Below are 19,215 nucleotides of genomic sequence, written 5' to 3'. Positions count from 1 at the left end.
TGCAGATGCAGCTGTTTGTCATTTTAGGCCATTCTGGAAGCAACAGTTGGCTGGTCAGGCCCCTAGACGAATAAATCTTAACTATTCAAAGCTCTCTAGTCGCTCGTTGTTCTACTTTGGCAGCAGGGTGGCTCAGTGGTTAGCACTGCTGTCTCACAGTGCCAGGTACCCGGGTTCGATTGCCTGCGTCTGTCTGTGTGGAGTTTGCACACTCTCCCTGTGTGGGTTTCCTCCAGGGGCTCTGGTTTCCTCCCACAATCCAAAGATGTGCTGGTCAGGTGAATTGGCCATGCTAAATTTCCCATAGTTCTAAGTGCATTATTCAGGTGTAAGTATAGGGTAGGGGAATGGGTCTGGGTGGGTTACTCTTCGCAGGGTTGGTGTGGACTTGTTGGGCTGAAGGGCCTGTCTCCACATTGGAGGGAACCTACTTCTTTTTGTGGTCAGTGTAGAAGGAGTCTCTCCAAGAATTTTTACTCTACTATTAGGGAGTTAGGATGGAAGCTGCAAAGCAGGACGAACAGAGTAGTGTTCTCTCGTTTACTACCGGTGCCACGAGATAGCGAGGCGAGGAACAGGGAGCGGGCGCAGTTTAATACGTGGCTGCGCAGCTGGTGTAAGAGGGAGGGCTTCAGATATGTAGATAATTGGGATGCCTTCTGGGGAAGGTGGGACCTGTACAAGAAGGATGGGTTGCATCTGAACTGGAAGGGGACCAATGTCCTGGGTGGAAGGTTTGCTCGAGTAGTTCGAGAGGGTTTAAACTAGTATGGCAGGGGGGTGGGAACCTGAGCTGTATACCGGAGGTGAGAGCTGATGCAGATGAGGCAATAGCAAGAGGTAGACCAGCTAGTGGGAAGGATTTTCCTGGCAAGGAACCAAGGTATCAGTTAAAGTGTGTTTGCTTTAACACAAGGAGTCTCAGGAATAAAAGTGATGAACTTAGAGCATGGATCAGTACCTGGTGCTATGATGTTGTGGCCATAACAGAGACATGGGTTTCTCAGGGGCAGGAATGGTTGCTGGATGTTCCAGGGTTTAGATAATTTAAAAAGAATAGGGAGGGGGGAAAAGAGGAGGGGGTGTAGCACTACTAATCAGAGAGAGTATCACAGCTACAGAAGCTTCCGTTGTCGAGGAAGATCTGCCTACCGAGTCAGTATGGGTGGAAATTAGGAACAGCAAGGGAGCAGTCACCTCTTTAGGGGTTTACTACAGGCCCCCCAATAGCAGCAGCGAGATGGAAGAAAGCATGGGTCAGCAGATTTTGGAAAAGTGTGCACGTAGTAGGATTGTTGTAATGGGTGACTTTAACTTTTCCAATATTGATTGGAACCTCCTTCGAGCAGAAGATTTGAATGGAGCTGTTTTTGTAAGGTGTGTTCAGGAGGGTTTCCTAACTCAGTACGTTGACAGGCCGACGAGGGGAGAGGCCATTCTAGACTTAGTGCTCGGAATCGAGCCGGAGCAGATATCAGATCTTGTAGTGGGAGAGCATTTTGGTGATAGTGACCACAACTGCCTCACATTCTACATAGCTATGGAGAAGGAGAGGATTAGGCAAAATTAGGCAAATTTAATTGGGGAAGAGGAAACTATGATGCGTTTAGACATGAGTTAGGAAGCATGGATTGGGAGCAATTGTTCCATGGTAAAGGCACTATAGACATGTGGAGACTGTTTAAGGAACAGTTGTTGCAAGTGATGAATAAATATGTCCCTCTGAGACAGGCAAGAAGTGGTAAGATAAAGGAACCTTGGATGACGAGATCAGTGGAGCTTCTCGTCAAAAGGAAAAAGGTAGCTTACATAAGATGGAGGAAGCTAGGGTCAAGCTCAGCTCTAGAGGATTACAGGCAGGCGAGGAAGGAGCTTAAAAATGGTCTGAGGAGAGCCAGGAGGGGGCACGAGAAAGGCTTGGCAGAACGGATTAGGGAGAACACAAAGTCATTTTACACTTATGTGAGGAATAAGAGAATGGTCAAAGAAAGAGTAGGGCCGATCAGGGATAGCATAGGGAACTTGTGTGTGGAGTCTGAGGAGGTAGGGGAAGCCCTAAATGAGTTTTTTGCTTCTGTCTTTACGAAAGAAATGAACTTTGTAGTGAATGAAACCTTTGAAGAGCAGGTGTGCATGCTGAAATGGTTTGAGATAGAGGAAGCTGATGTGCTGAAAATTTTGTCAAACATTAAGATTGACAAGTCGCCAGGCCCGGACCAGATTTGTCCTCGGCTGCTTTGGGAAACGAGAAATGCAATTGCTTCGCCACTTGCGAAGATCTTTTCATCCTCGCTCTCCACTGGAGTCGTACCTGAGGACTGGAGAGAGGCAAATGTAATTCCTCTCTTCAAGAAAGGAAATAGGGAAATCCCCGGCAATTACAGACCAGTAAGTCTCACGTCTGTCGTCTGCAAGGTGTAAGAAAGAATTCTGAGGGATAGGATTTATGATCATCTGGAAGAGCATGGCTTGATTAAATGCAGTCAACATGGCTTTGTGAGGGGCAGGTCATGCCTCACAAGCCTTATCGAGTTCTTTGAGGATGTGACTAGAAAAGTTGACGAGGGTCGAGCTGTGGATGTGGTTTATATGGACTTCAGCAAGGCATTTGATAAGGTTCTCCATGGTAGGCTCATTCAGAAGGTCAGGAGGAATGGGATTCAGGGAACATAGCTGTCTGGATACAGAATTGGCTGGCCAACAGAAGACAGCGAGTGGTAGTAAAAGGAAAATATTCTGCCTGGAAGTCTGTGGTGAGTGGTGTTCCACAGGGCTCTGTCCTTGGGCCTCTATTGTTTGTAATTTTTATTAATGACTTGGATGAGGGGATTGAAGGATGGGTCAGCAAGTTTGCAGATGACACAAAGGTTGGAGGTGTCGTTGACAGTATAGAGGGCTGTTGTAGGCTGAAGCAGACATTGACAGGATGCAGAGATGAGCTGAGAGGTGGCAGATGGAGCTCAACCTGGATAAATATGAGGTGATGCATTTTGGAAGGTCGAACTTGAAAGCTGAGTACAGGATTAAGGATAGGATTTTTGGCAGTGTGGAGGAACAGAGGGATCTTGGGGTGCAGGTACATAGATCTCTTAAAATGGCCACCCAAGTGGACAGGGTTGTTAAGAAAGCATATGGTGTTTTGGCTTTCATTAACAGGGGTATTGAGTTTAAAAGTTGTGAGATCTTGTTGCAGCTCTATAAAACTTTGGTTATACTGCATTTGGAATACTGCGTCCAGTTCTGGTCGCCCTATTATAAGAAAGATGTGGATGCTTTGGAGAGGGTTTAGAGGAGGTTTACCAGGATGCTGCCTGGACTGGAGAGCTTATCTTATGAGGAGAGGTTAGCTGAGCTCGGACTTTTTTCAGTGGAGAAAAGGAGGAGAAGAGGGGACCTAATTGAGGTATACAAGATAATGAGAGGCATAGATAGAGTCGATAGCCAGAGACTATTTTCCAGGGCAGAAGTGACTAACACGAGGGGTCATAGTTTTAAGCTTGTTGGAGGAAAGTATAGAGGGGATGTCAGAGGCGGGTTCTTTACACAGAGTGTTGTGAGACCATGGAATGCGTTGCCAGCAGCAGTTGTGGAGGCAGGGTCATTGGGGACATTTAAGAGACTCCTGGACATGCATATGGTCACAGAAATTTGAGGGTGCATACATGAGGATCAGTGGTCGGCACAACATCATGGGCTGAAGGGCCTGTTCTGTGCTGTACTGTTCTATGTTCTATGTTCTATTTTTGTCCATTTTTCTTCTTCTAAAAGATTGGATCCTGTTAGAGAGACTGAATGTCAGATAAGGAACTACCTCAATTGTCTTTACCAAAGAAAGTGAAGTATCCCTGCACCAAACACCAGCATTGCCCCAATCTCCTTTACCCTCACATCTGGCATCAGTTACCAGGAGAAGGCTACTGAATAACAGCTCAAGGGGAAAGCATCCTGGTTTCTGAACAGAGGGAAATGGGCAAGATGTCTGATTGATGAGGATCACTTAGCAGACCAGGACCAAACAGCGACCCGGGTTTCTGACCTGGCCTTAATCACCAATTACAACTGGACTTGTGGTGAGACTTTGACTCTTACTTTTGCTTCTCTTTGAGTTTAACTGGCATCACGTCCTCAGGGGTCCACTTGTCCTGAAATAAAGAGAAAGAAGTTTAATTGGAAATGAACTATTAGAAATACTGGAGTGAGGTGACATTAAATCCTTACGGCTATTTTCCCAGATGATGCTAAGGCAGCAGACTGGATACTCACTGGATCTATAAAGGTGACTCCAAAGATCTCATTGGCAAAGTACAGCAACTCCTTCTCCAGTAATGAGTTGTTGATGTATCTCTGGATATTCTATCAGAAATGATCAGAAATTGTCAGATCAGATTAAAACACAGTGGACCTTTGAGGTCATTGCAGGAATTTGATGGCATCTTTAAAAGCACCCGTTGCAGAGAATTGAAAGATCCAAAACATTACTAAACAAAAAGCCAAATGAACTGTGGATGCTGGAAGTCAGAAACATTCATAGAATCATAGAATCCCTACAGTGTGGAAACAAGTCATTGGGCCCAACAAGTCCACACTGACCCTCCAAAGAGTAACCTTCCCAGACCCCTTCCCCTACCCTACATTTACCCCTGACAGAAACAGAAATTACTGGAAAAACTCAGCAGGTCTGGCAGCATCTGTGGAGAGAAATCAGAGTTACTGTTTCTCGTCCGGAGGAAAAATGATTAGTAAGTTTACAGATGACACCAAATTGGTGATGTAATGAACAATGAAGAAGGTTTTGTCAGAGTTCAACAGGACATTGACGATATAGGCCAAGGAGTGGTAGATGGAGTTTAATTTAGATAAATGTGAGGTTAACATTATGGTAAGGCAAACCAGGGCAGAACTGATATACTTAATGGTAGGGTGATGGAGAGTATTACCAAACAAAGAGACCTTGGAGTGCAGATTCGCAGTTCCTTGAAGATGGAATCATATGTAGAAAGGATAGTGAAGAAGGGGTTGGTATGCTTGCCTTTATTGGTCAGTGCATTGAGTATAGAAGTTGGGAGGTCATGTTGCGGCTGCATAGGACATTAGTGAGGCCACTTTTGGAATTCTGCATTCAATTCTGGTCTCCCTGCTAAAGGAAACATGTTGTTAAACTTGAAAGGGTTCAGAAAAGATTTACAAAGATGCTGCTGAGGTTGAAGAGTTCGAGCTATAGGGAGAGGCTGGATAGGCTGGGATACTGAAGGCTGAGGAGTGGCCTTATAGAGGTTTATAAAATTGTGAGGGGAATGGATAGGATGAATAGCCAAAGCTTTTTTTTCCCAGGATAGGAGAATCCAAATTTAGAGGGCATTGGTTTAAGGTGAGAGGGGTAAGATTTAAAAAGTACCTGCAGAGCAACATTTTAATGTAGAGTGATGTATGTACGGAATGAGCTGCCAGAGGAAGTGGTGGAGGCTGGTACAACAACAGCATTTAAAAGGCATCTGGATGGGTATATGAATAGGAAGGGTTTAGAGTGATATAGGCCAAATGCTGGCAAATGGAACGAGATTAATTTAGGATAGCTGGTCAGCATGGATGAGTTGGACCAAAGGGTCTGTTTCGTGCTGTACAACTCAATGACTCTATGAGCTGAAATGTTAACTCTGATTTCTCTCCAGAGATGATGCCAGGCCTGCTGAGGTTTTCCATCAATTTCTGTTTTTGCTTCCAAAACATTACGTTGGGTTTGTGCATACCAGTACTTTCCAGCACTGTCTGTTTTGGGGGTCCTGATGCCCTGCCTAGGAAGCACCACACCGGGTTGGGGAGGGAAAAACGTACGTGACACCACAATCATCTTTATCACAGCTTACTTGGGCTACCCCACCCAACTCATACACCAGGCACTGTGCCTATCTGCAGACACTGGCAGTGAGAGGTTGGCAACATCTCTCCCATGTCCACAGGGTGTCTGCCTAGAACCTCTCACCTAAAATACATCGGAACACAGGAGGATAAAGGAATGGGACTCAAGATGGACACATGAAATTAAATTAATATGGGCATGATGAGAGATACCAGCATTGACTAGTTGGGCCAAATGGCCAGGCCAAGATGCTATAATTTGTTTGTAATTCTCTTAAAGGCCCCTACTAGGGAGGGAGAGAGATTAAAAGTTCTCAATCCTATGGTTGTAAAAGATACTATATAAATGCCACTGGCTTTTGTTTTTTACTTGAAAGAATATTTAATATAAGCAAGATATTGGAGCCTCAGTATTTGGAACAGATCTACCTCTCTGTGATTGAGAGATGCGGCCTGTTCTTCTCCCAGTACTGCCTGGTAATACTGTAGATTCTGGTTCATTACTTCATCATTGGGATAGAAAAGCAAATAGGTTTTGGCACATTCGATAGCCTTGGAGTAGTCTTCAGCTGGAATCAGAATAGAAATAAAGTTGTTCAAAGCTCAGCTTCCAGAATGAGAATGAGTGTTTTAAACGGAAAAGGAAAAGATAATTAAACCCAATAAACAATTTTTTTTATCTCAACAGCAAAACAGAATAGGAAAGTAAATGTTTGCCACCTTCTATCCCAACTTTCCAAACACAGTTACGACAACTCTTATTCAATAGTTGGTCATGAATTTAAGCTGGTAAATACAAACATTATCCAAATCTATCATAGCTGATTCACAGAAACAGGCTATTCAGTCCATCATGCCAGTACTAATCAAACAGCTATCCAACTAGCCCCACTGCACTGTCCTTTTGCTGTAGACCTATATTTTTTTTTATCAACTATGTCTAACTATCCCCAAAGCACGTTTAATAAAATCTACATTTTTTGTAATCATTACTTCTGGTCACATGGCATTTTCATTGACGACAGATGCATTTAATTTACCCACAACATCAGGATTGGTGACACTTCAACCGTTTGAGAGTGAAAGTTTTCTGGAACCCAACTTGCCTACAAGAGCTAAGTCCTCCCTCCCCTGGATCTAGTGAGGTGACACTGTCCCTTTAAGCTGCATTACCAAGGACACTAGACACTCAACTGTTGTAATATGCAAATTGAAGGTAGTCAAAATGGGTGGGCAGGAAGTCATCAATGGGTGTTTCTCTGTCAGGCCGACTCGCCAGCTCTGTCACACAGTTCTGTTTGCAGTTGAGCACCTGAATATAGTGATCTGAAAGTGAAAACAATTGTGAGTAAGATGTACGTATCACTCTGCAACGCACCAATTCCGATCCATTTGCTCCAGATACATTCAACAATATTTGCAGAGATTTGGTACATTTCTGTACATGAAGCTGCGGTCACATCCCACGTCAACATTGACATCTCAAGGAGGAGTAGTAAGTGACAATATCAGAGTCATGTCTGGATGTGTGAAAGATAAGTTATCATTACCAAAGCCTAGCTACACTGTCAATAAAAGAGGATTGTACATACCACCTCGGATGGTCTATTTCACGTGCACCCTTCAAAGTGATTATTTTGGTCTCTCTACTAGAACAGTTGGAACTGAGCCACACAGACCAAGGAAGTCCCAGATTCAGCTGTGCTCTGCACTAAGTTTAAAGGTCTTTGTTTGAGAAGCAATTACATACAGCACCACATTGGCTCAGTGGCTAGCATGGCTGCCTCACAGTACCAGGGACCTGGGTTCAATCCCACACTTGGGCAACTATCTGTGTGGAGTTTGCATATTCTCCCCACGTCTGTGTGAGCTTCCTCCGGGTACTGCAGTTTCCTCCCACAGTCTAAAGATGTGCAGGTTAGGTGGATTGGCCATGGGAAATGTAGGGTTACATGGACAGGTTGGTGGGTCTGGGTGGGATGGTGTTTAGGAGGGGGTTGGTGTGGATTTGATTAGCCAAATGGCCTGCTTCCACACTGTAGGGATTCTATGATTATATCAGTGACCTGGATCCCAAAGGGGAAATAGAACTTGGACTCCATTGTGTGAAGCCCCACCATTGCATACAAATATAAAGATTGGAGTCATGACACAATTGTACACAGCAAGCTCCCACAACCAACAAAGTGGTAATGGTGAGAGTTTTGTTATAAGTCACATTGGCTGAGGGATACGTATTGGCGAGGACACCCAGGAGAACAGTAGGACTCCTCTTGAAACACAGGGTAAAAACAATGACTGCAGATGCTGGAAACCAGATTTTGGATTAGTGGTGCTGGAAGAGCGCAGCAGTTCAGGCAGCATCCGAGGAGCAGCAAAATCGACGTTTCGGTCAAAAGCCCTTCATCAGGAATCTTGTTGAGAGAGGAGGAAAACTTCTTCAGTCATGTGATCTTTTAAATTCTCCTCCAAGGCGGACAAAGACTTCAGTTTAGCCACTCAGCTGAAAGGTGTTTCCTCCAACAATGCAGCACTCTGTTTCTACTGCCTTGGAGCATTAATCTGAATTAGGTGTTCAAATCTACAGAGAGGGACTTAAACCCACTGTCTCAGGGGTACAACTGTTACCAAATGAGCTGACGTTGGAACTGCTGGTGAAAGGTTCCCGGACAATATTAACACCTGGAGGGAACGAAATGTAAGTGTTACCTGTTATAGCCTGAAACAGGTCCGCATTGTATTCCATATAACTGTAACCATCAAAGTTGTATGGACCCTCACAGAGAGCACGACACTCCATGTCCGCCTTGAAATATTCCCCTAAAGCATTTTCCAAAAACTCAATTGCTGGCTCAAACTGCTCATCTGAGTAATATCGGACTCCCGTACGGAAAGCTTCCTGAAAAAAAACAATACAATAAAACTGGGATCAACAGAATATCAATAGAAGCTAAAGCACGCACAATATACACCCGCCTTTGAGTTTCTGTACATAAGAGCGATCTCTGGCTGTGCAGTACATTGCGGGCATAGAGTTCAAAGCACCAATTTTGAAAGTGAGAATGCCAGTTGTAATGTTGGATCAGTAGCAAGTCTTTACCATGTGGGGCTTGGCTTCCAAGTCCCTGAAGTCGGAATCTTTCACGCCAGCCATCATCCTGTAATACTCCAAATTCTGCCTCATCTCCATGTGTTCAGGGTTCACTACATAGAAGGTGTAAGCTGCAGCCACTGCCTTATCCAATTTCTTAATCTGTAACACAAAACGCATTTTACACACCATCATCAGGGCATCACAGAAAAGAGTATGCAGCAAGTCATAAAGGGAGAGGTTTTTCAGCGAAAGGCAATCTGATAAATATTTTTCAATGTTTGATTCACAGTCAGAAATGTTCTGCTGTGAACTCACTGCCCGGTTTACTGAGCTCAGAAATCAAGCACTACATGGGTGGCAGTGATGACATGGTAATCCAGACTAATGTTCTGGGAACATGGGTTAGAATCCCACTATAACTGATGGTGAAATTTGAAGTCAATTTTTAAAAATTTGTATTGAAAAGACAGTTAGCAATCAATATTGTAAAAACTCATCAGATTCACTAATGTCCTTTTCGGGAAGGAAATCTGCCATCCTTACCTGGTCTGGCCCACATGTGACTACAGACCCACAGCAATGTAAGCTGATTCAGTTGCTGTCTGAGTATTTAGGGTTGGCAATAAATGCTGAGAAAGATTTAAAAAGAACATGGGGGAATCTTTTTTACACAGAGAGTGGTTCGTGCATGGAATGAACGGTCAGAGAAAGTGGTGGATGCAAGTACAATGTTTAACAGACATTTGGATAAGTACATGACTAGAAAAGGTTTGAAGGTATATGGGCCAAGCGCAGGCAGGTCGGCCTAGTTTAGTTTGTGACCATGGTTGGTGTCGACCAGTTCGACCGAAGATTCTGTTTTCATGCAGTATGACTCTTATGATTCAATGACTCTATGGTGCAGAGTGAGCTATTTCCTAACAGAGGCAATAGAAGGAGCTCTCTGAGTGGATTCAACATTCCTGGTTTGGGAAAGTAAAATGGGCCACAAAGGTTTTCCCATATGGGGCAACCTCAGGATTGAACTCTGCTCACACACTCCCCGTGGCAACCCTCAGTGCTGAGGTAAACAAATGAATACTGGCTATTTGGAATCACCCAGAGGCAGGGAGATGGTTCTAGCAAGCAACCCGTGATATCAGTAGGAGGAAAAAGAAAGACAACAGGAATTTCAAACATGCAAATCAGTCTCATGCTTCAAGCAATATTTTTAAGGAGCTTTAGATTCATTCAGTTCCTCAAGATACAGAAAGAACTGCAATTTGCCATTTGATAGCAGCTTGAATATCAAAATATAACAGAGCACACATCATAGAATGCATATAGTTGAGAAGAACTCTGGTCCAACGAACAAAGGCAAGCTCCCAAGTCGGTGAGTCGATGTCTGAAGGATTGGTTAAAAATGTGGGATTCAAGAAACCTTCTAACTGTGAATAGGGCAGTAAAGAGGCAGAGAAAATTTAGGGGTTGGGACTTCAGGAATGAGATGATGATGGTCTAATTCTTACTTATTCCCAGTGAAAATCTGGCAATTTAAACTTCATTCCAAAAAGTGACCAAAGGTTTGTACTCAACATGTTCATGCTTGACTTGAATTGTTTGCAGAACTCAAACCAGTTACAGTGCAGTGTACACCAGCCTGGAATCATGTGCTAACTTCTGACAAGATTTGTACTGTATTTAGGCTGAAGGTTCCTGTTGATCCATAGCCTGACCTGCAGCAAGGTCTGCCGTGTTACATCCCACAGCTTGTGTACAGTGTACCTTTCAGAGATATGCTCATGATGTCCGTGTACAATTTTGGTCTCCTTACTTGAGAAAGGATGTACTGCAGGGGCTGCAGAGGAGTTTCTCTGGGTTGATTCTGGATTTGAGAGGGTTGGCTTATGAGAAGAGACTGAGTAGACTTTAATTGTACATCTTGGAATTTAGAAGAAAAAGGTGGGGGGTCTTATAGAATCATATAAAATCATGAAGGGAATAGATAAGATAGAAGCTCGGAGGTTGTTTCCACTGGCGGGTGAAACTAGAACCAGGGCATTGCCTCAAAATAAGGCAGAACAGATTTGGGACCGAGTTGAGGAGGAACTTCTTCACCCAAAGGGTTGTGAATTCCCTGCCCAGGGAAGCAGTTGAGGACACATCATTGAATATTTTTAGGGCAAAGATAGATTTTTGAACAGTAAAGAAAATAAGGTTATGGTGAGTTGGCGGATAAATGGACCTGAGCCATGATCTTACTGAATGGTGGATCAGGCTCGAAAGGCCAGATGGCCTACTCCTGCTCCTATTACTTATGTTCCTATATCATTGCCATATTGTAACAGATGGTATTAAGGTCTCGGATCCGTGTTAGTTGGGGTCACTTGAAGCATGACATGCTGATGTAGTTATGCTCTATAACTGGCAGCAAAGACTCTAGCTCAGGTCAGACAGTGAATGATAGGTTAGGTTTTGATCTAACTATTTTCTGCAAATGGTGTGCAACTGTGTGAAATTGATTGCTCAGGAAGGTTCTGACAATTCAGACTTCTGGCAATGTTTTAATTAGTAACCATAGCATATATGTCTTGTAATTGAAATGACATTGCTATAAGAGAGCAGTGAACCCACCAGGTTACGCACCAAATATAATGTTTCCAACCTGATATGTCCCCTTGACCATTCTGAACTAGCATCAAATCCCATGCTTTCAGAGTCTTCTGTACAGCTCTGACAGAAACTACAGACCATGAAGAATAGGAGATTAGATATATTTGGTCAGCAGATTAGGGAGCAATTCATTACTTAACTTTCACAAATACTTTAACAATCTAAGCCCCTTTCTCGGTAACCTCCTTCAGCTTCAGAACCCTCCAGGGTCTCTATGCTCCTCTAGTTCTTGCCCCTTGCACATTTGTGATTTTCTTTGGACTACCATTGGTATCTTCAGCTACCTAAATCCCAACCAATTCTTAATTATGTTTCTCTCCCTAACCCTGTCTTCCTTTAAGACACTCCTTAATACGCATCTCCTTAACTGTGCTTTGATTCCTGACTTGTTGGGATCTTCCTGAGTAATCACTTTCACTCAGTCACACACTATTTGCATGAAATAGTTAAATCAAAACCGGCCATCCACCCTCTCTGTCCTGAGCTGGAATCTTTACTGCCAGTTGAGAGCACTGCTGCATCTGCAGTCCTCACTGTCTCCTGTGGCTGACCTGTGACCTACTCCATATACCATTCTATACCTTTACCTCATAAACTATAATACTTTCATGATAACAAAAATCTATCCAATCTCAGATACAAATTTATCAATTGACTTCACATTGATGTTGATCTTGCTTTCATGCACCCCCTGTGCAGCCATGACCCTGTGTGCCTCACTCTGTCCAAACACCCTATGATCTACCTGTACTGCAAGCAAAACCCAACTTTTCACTGTACTTAGGCACATGTGGAAATAAATCAAATCATTTGTGAAAGCAAATTTCAAACATCTACCAGCTTTTGTTTTTAGATATGTTTCCTAGTGTCACTCCTAAAGGTTTAACTTTACTGCGCAATGGCCCCGATTCAGATTCCCCAAAAGTGTAAAAAAAAGCTTATTTCAATCTGCCCTTGAAAGCTTTGATCAAAACAGCCCTTTACCCTTCAAAATTCCAGGTCATGCAACACCACCCTGTGGGAGTTTTCAATGATTTTCCAAAGCTGGGAGAAGTATGGATGGAGTTGTTGAAGAATCTGAGGACCGTGTAAAATGATGTGAGGGAAAACGATGCATTAGGCAGGATAAGGAGACTGAAGAAAATTGCAATGAGCTGAAGGAATTTGCAGCAACCAGCTGGCCAGTGGGAGATAGAAGCTGATTTATTTTAAAAATTTCTTTTCAGACAGAGTTGGTGAGATTTTGCAAACCGTGGAAGGGAAGCTACAGGCAGTAAGACAGAGTTACAACTAAGAGCCGGCTTCTACGTGGCACTCAGGCTAATAGTGGGCTTGGCTGGGGGAGGGAGGGATGGGTGGGAGAGAGGCCCAGCTGCAAGGCATGATTAAAACAGACTCAACATATCACTAGCAGACAGTAAGCTGGGGCAAGCAACATAATGTACCCCATTCAACACTAAACCAAGCAAGTGGGAAAAGAAAAGGGTGTTACTGTCCACAACACACCCCAGCCAAAGCTCAGTGGCAGCTCAGACATTTGTATCAAATCTGACATAATCCTATGGGATGCCACAGGGCGGAGAACAGTTTGTACAATCTGCAGAGTGGAAATAAGAAAACAGAGCATTTGAACTTTCTCTCGACTAGCATTCAGAGCTGAGAGACCATTGCTGGACCGGGATAAAATAAATAACATTCTTCGTCCCATGTGTCATTTCCTATATCTGCCGGGCAGGGTAGCTGAAAGCATTCCCTACTGTGACACATTCCAGCTCAACTCCAGAAGGTATTTTAATAGCTGGAGGAGTTGGTAGCTTTGATCATGAAGATGGAACCTGCATTTCTCTGTACTAATGCAGCAAGATCTCTTTTAAAATGTCTGTACTGTTGGAAGAGACCTTGCTGCATTGGTACAGAGAAATGCAGAGATGTCACCCCAACAGCAGCAGCTCTCACTATCGAGGACAGGAATGTGGTAATCTCCTCCCAAAATTGCAGGAAGAAGCAAGGTGTGAGTTGTTGATATTGCTGTGGGATTTCAGAAACAAAGAGGTGGACTCATTACAGTAAGAGAGATCAAGATGACTGATTATTGAAAAATGGCTGTGTGAATCGGTACCAATGCCAGACAGCAAGACATAGACGCGTTTGAAAGCATCTTGGACAATGCAGGTTAACATTACCTTGAAATATGCCATTTGCAGGTAATTGTAGGGGTTCCTCTTCTGGAACTCAAATAGCATCTCCTCGGAGATCTGATGCATGGAGTAAGGCCCCAGCTTCTCTTCCTCACACTGCTTCAGGCAGTCGGCCTTCTTCAGCACCGTGTTGAAGAAGTTAGTGTCGAAGAAGAAGTTCTGCTCGCTGCTGGAGATGGCAAACCTCGTGTTGTTGTTGCAGAGGGTCCAGCAATGGACCTTAATCCATCGCAGTTTTACTTGGTTCTGCAGGGCCCTCTCCATGTTGATGATGACCCCTTGCCAGTCATTGCGGTAGTAGGCCTCCACTGCAGCGCTGAATAGGCGGTCGTATGGTTCCAGTGGTGCCCAGCCTTGCTCCTGTTCTTGGGCCCAGCTCCCGGCAGCCAGGAGGAGGGAGATGGACCAAGAGAGCCAGAGGGCCATGTCTGGAGAGACAGAGACAGCAAGGGGAGAGGGAGAGAGACAGAAAGAGGGAGAGAGGGAGAGACACAGGCACCGCAGCCTGGCGAGGAACACAGTTTCAGATGAAATTTGAACTGGAGAAAGAGCTTCCTCCCTGAAGGTGGAGCCTAGGCCTGTCTCCTCCCTGTAGCCACTCACAACTGCTCACAAACTCTTTAAACTCAGAATGCTCATGTCATACGGTCAGCATTACGCTCGGGGGGGCGGGATTGAGATGGAATCTCCTGAAATGTGGGAGAAACAAGGACTTACTTCTGAGAGGTTGAACAAAATTCAAACTACAGGCGGCTGGAGGGGGAAAGGCTTTCAACGCATCAATCCACTTTTGCAAATTTCAGTAAAAGCGAACTCTCTGGTTGTCTCCCGTATCCCTTGTCCCTGATTGCTCCCTTGCTGTCAGATTCCCTCAGACTCAGGATAGTTCGCAATCTTAAACACGCTTTTAAAGTTTTAATAAGTTCCTGTATATTACACGCCCTTGCTCTCCAAGACAGGGAGCTCCTCAATTTTTATTTTTAGTTGTCCTGGTGACAGTGGGAGCTCAAAGAGTGCGCAAAAAAAATTAATTTGCAAATCTGGCAGGGATTCATATCCCCTAATCTCAAATGTTGCAGGAAGGGTGAAAGGAACTGGGCACCTCTGTCCACTTCACTTAAACAATCCCCATGTTACTTTTTGGCACTAAGTAGTTTGAAGAGAGCCTCCACTGAAATATACACATGACTTTTCATCCCTTGTTTATATATCTCTGCTGTAGGGAAAGCCTGACTTTGAAAACAGTTGATTCTGATCCGTGTGGGCTCACTGCTCATGGGGGGAGGGGAACTTGAAACTTAGGAGCTTGGAAATGTAACCCTTTCATTCCCAGTCTGGACTGCCTAGACTTTAATTTTGCCAAGTTGGTACAAGGTGGTATACCTGGCACTGGCAAATCCTTATGGCCTGCAGGAATAAAAAACTGTCCTCCTAAACATGGAGTTTGTGTGTGTGTGCACAAGACTCTGTTTAGTGCCAATGCCTGCCATAGTTAAATACGCTGTTCTGGTATGTGTTCAAGGTTCATGAGAGAGGAACAGTTTTTGAAGTGACTTTGCATAAGATGTTATTCCTTCATGCTATCCTCCGGCTATTTTTCCACATTCTTGAACATCATTTGTATCTAAATGCCCTCATCCAAAACCCTTTTAAATACTTCAATTAAAACTGCCTCCACCATATATCCAGGCAGTGCATTCCATGCTCTTAACTCCTCAATGCGTGAAAAAGTTGTTTTCTCAAGTCAACTTTGCTTCTTTTGCACGTCATTTCAAATTTACACCTTCTCGTTCTATTTCCTTTACCAAGCAGCGGCATTTTCTCCGTGCTACTTTGCCCAGCCCACTCACGATTATCAAACCTCCTCTCAGCCTTCTTTCCAAGGAAAACAGTCCTAATCCATCCTCATCACTGAAATTTCTCACCCCGGAACCATTCAAGTCAATCACTTCTGTGCTCTCTCCAATGCATTCACATCTCTCCTTTAGTGTTGCATCCAGAACTGTCCACTTTATTCCAGCTGAGGTCTAACAAATGCCCAACATCAAGGGGCAGCACAGTGGCTCAGTGGTTAGCACTGCTGCTTCACAGAGCCAGTGACCCGGGTTCAATTCCCAACTCGGGCAAATGTCTGTGTGGAGTTTGCACATTCTCCCCGTGTCTGCGTGGGTTCCCTCCGGGTGCTCCGGTTTCCTCCTACATTCCAAAAATGCAGGTCAGGTGAATTGGCCATGCTAAATTGCCCATAGTGTTAGGTGCATTAGGTAGGGGAATGGATCTGGGTGGGTTGCTCTTCGGAGGGTCGGTGTGGACTTGTTGGGCTGAACGGCCTGTTTCCACACTGTAGGGAATCTAATCTAATAAAACCTCCTAGCACTTGCCTGTTATGCTCCTTAATAAGTCCAATTACATTTTATGCTTTATTAACTGTTCTCTCCACCAGTCCTGCCAGCTTCAATGGTCTGTGCCCACATATGCACCCAGGCCCCTTTGTTCCTGCACCCCCTGTGGAAGTGTACTCACTATTTTCTATTGTCTTTCAATGTTCTTCCAGTCAAAGTGTATCACCTCAGACAATCCTCTTGTCCTGTGTGAATAGACATTATTCCCTGGGGAGGTTCTCAGTGGATCTGTTCCAGACTGAAGCACTTAGATGCGTCCTTTCCTGCAAAAGTCTCAGAGAGCTATCTGGAATGGGAACCCTCAAAGATTGTCTACGTCTTACCCCCACCCCCCCCCCCCCCCCCCCGGACTCTCTAGCGTGAAGAGCACTCAGACCAAGCCCAGTGCAAAACGGAGATCAAACTCATGATCTTTCTAACCTGGGGGTTTCAATATCACACCCTGCTGTGTTTCCATGGTGAACTGCGCACCAATACATTGACAAACAACACCCATTAATCTCATAATTAAATATTTCCAAATGATGGCTCGAGACTTTATGGTGCTCATCTCTGAACCAGTTGTGGTTTCAAATCCCACTCGAAAGTCCAGCGATCAAAATCTTGGGGAGCTGATGGCGTAGTGATATTGTTGCTGGACTAAAAGTTCAGAGATACATATAACACTCAAGGGACACGGATTGAAATCCACCTTTTTTAAAAAAGTGGAATTTGATGTCGAATGATGACCATGGAACCACTGCTATGAAAACTCTGATCTAGTTAATGAATTCCCTTTAAGGAAGGTAAATTCCATCCTTACCTAGTCAGAGGCACAGCAAGCCCTTAACACAAAACTGCCCTCTGAAACAGCTGAGCAAGCCATTCCATTTTATCAAACTTTTTAACAGCCTCAAAATAGAAAAGAAAACTGAGCAGACTGCCTGGCATTGACTTAGGCACTGGAAACAACAACAGCAAACACTGCTCTCTCGACCCTGCAAAGTCCTCCTTACAGGGGGAATGAGTCCCTCTGGGGCTCATTCCAAAATGGAGAGAGCTATCTCACAGACTGGTCAAACAACTGAGATAGTCACCCTCCTGCAATCATACTTCACAGGTAATATACCATCCCCGGCTTTGTAATTTCCCAGCCACAGACAGATAGCAGCAGAGGTAGCGCCACTGGGGCTACAAAGTGAGGAGAGAGTCGGTCTGGGAGTCTTCAATGCTGCCTCTGAACCGCATGGAGGCTCATCACACCAGGCCAAAGAGGGACAAGGAGACCTCCTGTTGATTACCATGTACAGCTACAAGGAAGCACAGAATTGAAAAAAGTGCAAGATAATCCCTGGGTGGGTGCTGAGAGTGAATGCCCTCAACATTATGCCAGCATTTGGCAAAAGATTGCATCAGGGAGCACGAGCAAAGCTAGTGCCAGTGGAATGAGGGGAGAATTCTCCACCAGTCAGAGTCATACCTGGCAGGTAGGAAGATGATTGTGGTTGTTGGAGGTCAGTCATCTCAGCTCCAGGACGTCTCTGTAGGAGTTCCTCAGGATAGTGTCCTCGGCCCAACCATCTTCAGCTGCCTCAACCATGATCTTCCCTCCATCGTAATGTCAGAGGTGGTCATTTTCACTAATGACTGCACAAGGTTCACCACCGACTGCAACTCCTTAGATACTGAAGCAGTCAATGCTCAAATGCAGAAAGACCCAGACAATATCCAGGTTTGCGCTGAAAAGTGCGAGTGATATCCCTATCACGCAAATGCCAGGCAATGGCTATCGCCAACAAGAAACAATCTAATCATCACCTGTTGACATTCAGTGACATTATATTGGTTTAGATTCCCTACAGCATGGAAACAGGCCCTTCGGCCCAACAAGTCTACACCGACCCTTTGAAGAGTAACCCACCCAGACCTATTCTCCTACATTTACCCCTGACTAATACACTTAACACTATGGTCAATTTAGCATGACCAGTTCACCTGACCTGCACATCTTTGGACTGTGGGAGAAAACCGGAGCACCCGGGGGGAACACACGCAGACACGGGGAGAATGTGCAAGTTCCACACAGATAGTCGCTCAAAGTGGAAATCAAACCTGGGTCCCTGGCTCTGTGAGGCAGCAGTGCTAACCACTGAGCCACTATCCTGAAGAAGGGCTTATGCCCGAAATGTCGATTCTCCTGCTCCTTTGATGCTGCCTGACCTGCTGCGCTTTTCCAGCAAAACATTTTTCAGCTCTGATCTCCAGCATCTGCAGTCCTCACTTTCTCCTACTGAGCCACCATTACCAACACTGAATCCCACCCTCGTCCCAGTCTACATCCTGGGGGTTAGCATTGACCAGAATATGAACTGCATCAGCCATATGAATACTCTGGCTTCAAGAACTGGTCAAAAGCTGGGATTCCTGCAATGAGTAACTCACCTCCTGACACCCCAGAGTCCATTCATCATCGACAAGGCACAAGTCAGGAATACTGTCCAGTTGCCTGGATGGGTGCAGCCCCAACAACACTCGAGATGCTTGACACCATCTCAATGCAGCCCATTTGATTTATACCACATCTACAAGCAACCAGTCCCTCCACTGCTGATGCTCAGTAGCAGCAGAGTGTACTATTGACAAAGTGCACTGCAGAAATTCGTCAAGGCTCCTCAGCTAATCCACAACCTTTACCATCTCGAAGGTCAAGCGACAGTAGATACATGGGAACACCATCACCTGCAAGCTCCTGTCTGAGCCACTCACCACCCTGACTTGGAAATATATCGCAGTCCCATCACCGTCACCGGGTCAAAGTCCTGGAACTCCCTCCCTAACCAAATAGACTCCAGTGATTCAAGAGGGTCGCTCACCACTACCTTCTCTCCAGGCAACGTGGGATGGGTAATAAATGCTAGCCCAGCCAATGGTCTCCAATTCAGGAGCAGGGAAATGTAGGCCAGCGCTGCAGGGGGAGGGCTGCACTATTGCAACTGCTCTCTTTTGGCCAAGAAGATTTTCCAAGGTCCTGTGC

The 19,215-nt window shown here is 44.8% G+C and overlaps 1 protein-coding gene across 1 annotated transcript in view; it reads right to left on the bottom strand.

Moving 5' to 3' along the window:
* The window catches only part of p3h1 (prolyl 3-hydroxylase 1), a 39,326-nt gene extending 24,891 nt beyond the window's left edge, over nucleotides 1–14,435 (bottom strand). Inside the window, exons 1-7 of the mRNA XM_043675608.2 lie at nucleotides 13,786–14,435; nucleotides 8,957–9,109; nucleotides 8,566–8,755; nucleotides 7,051–7,182; nucleotides 6,286–6,425; nucleotides 4,264–4,353; nucleotides 4,090–4,142 (exon numbers count right to left, since the gene is read on the bottom strand). Coding sequence (XP_043531543.1) covers nucleotides 4,090–4,142; nucleotides 4,264–4,353; nucleotides 6,286–6,425; nucleotides 7,051–7,182; nucleotides 8,566–8,755; nucleotides 8,957–9,109; nucleotides 13,786–14,226 — 1,199 coding nt within the window. The 5' untranslated portion in view covers nucleotides 14,227–14,435. The remainder of the gene's footprint in view (nucleotides 1–4,089; nucleotides 4,143–4,263; nucleotides 4,354–6,285; nucleotides 6,426–7,050; nucleotides 7,183–8,565; nucleotides 8,756–8,956; nucleotides 9,110–13,785) is intronic.
* Between the last annotated feature and the right edge of the window lie 4,780 nt (nucleotides 14,436–19,215).

This window comes from Chiloscyllium plagiosum, unplaced genomic scaffold (genome assembly GCF_037043375.1).
Source record: "Chiloscyllium plagiosum isolate Xiang-an unplaced genomic scaffold, Cpla_swu_hap1 HiC_scaffold_37, whole genome shotgun sequence".
Taxonomy (NCBI): Eukaryota; Metazoa; Chordata; class Chondrichthyes; order Orectolobiformes; family Hemiscylliidae; genus Chiloscyllium; species Chiloscyllium plagiosum.
This window is presented reverse-complemented; position numbering and strand designations above follow the sequence as displayed.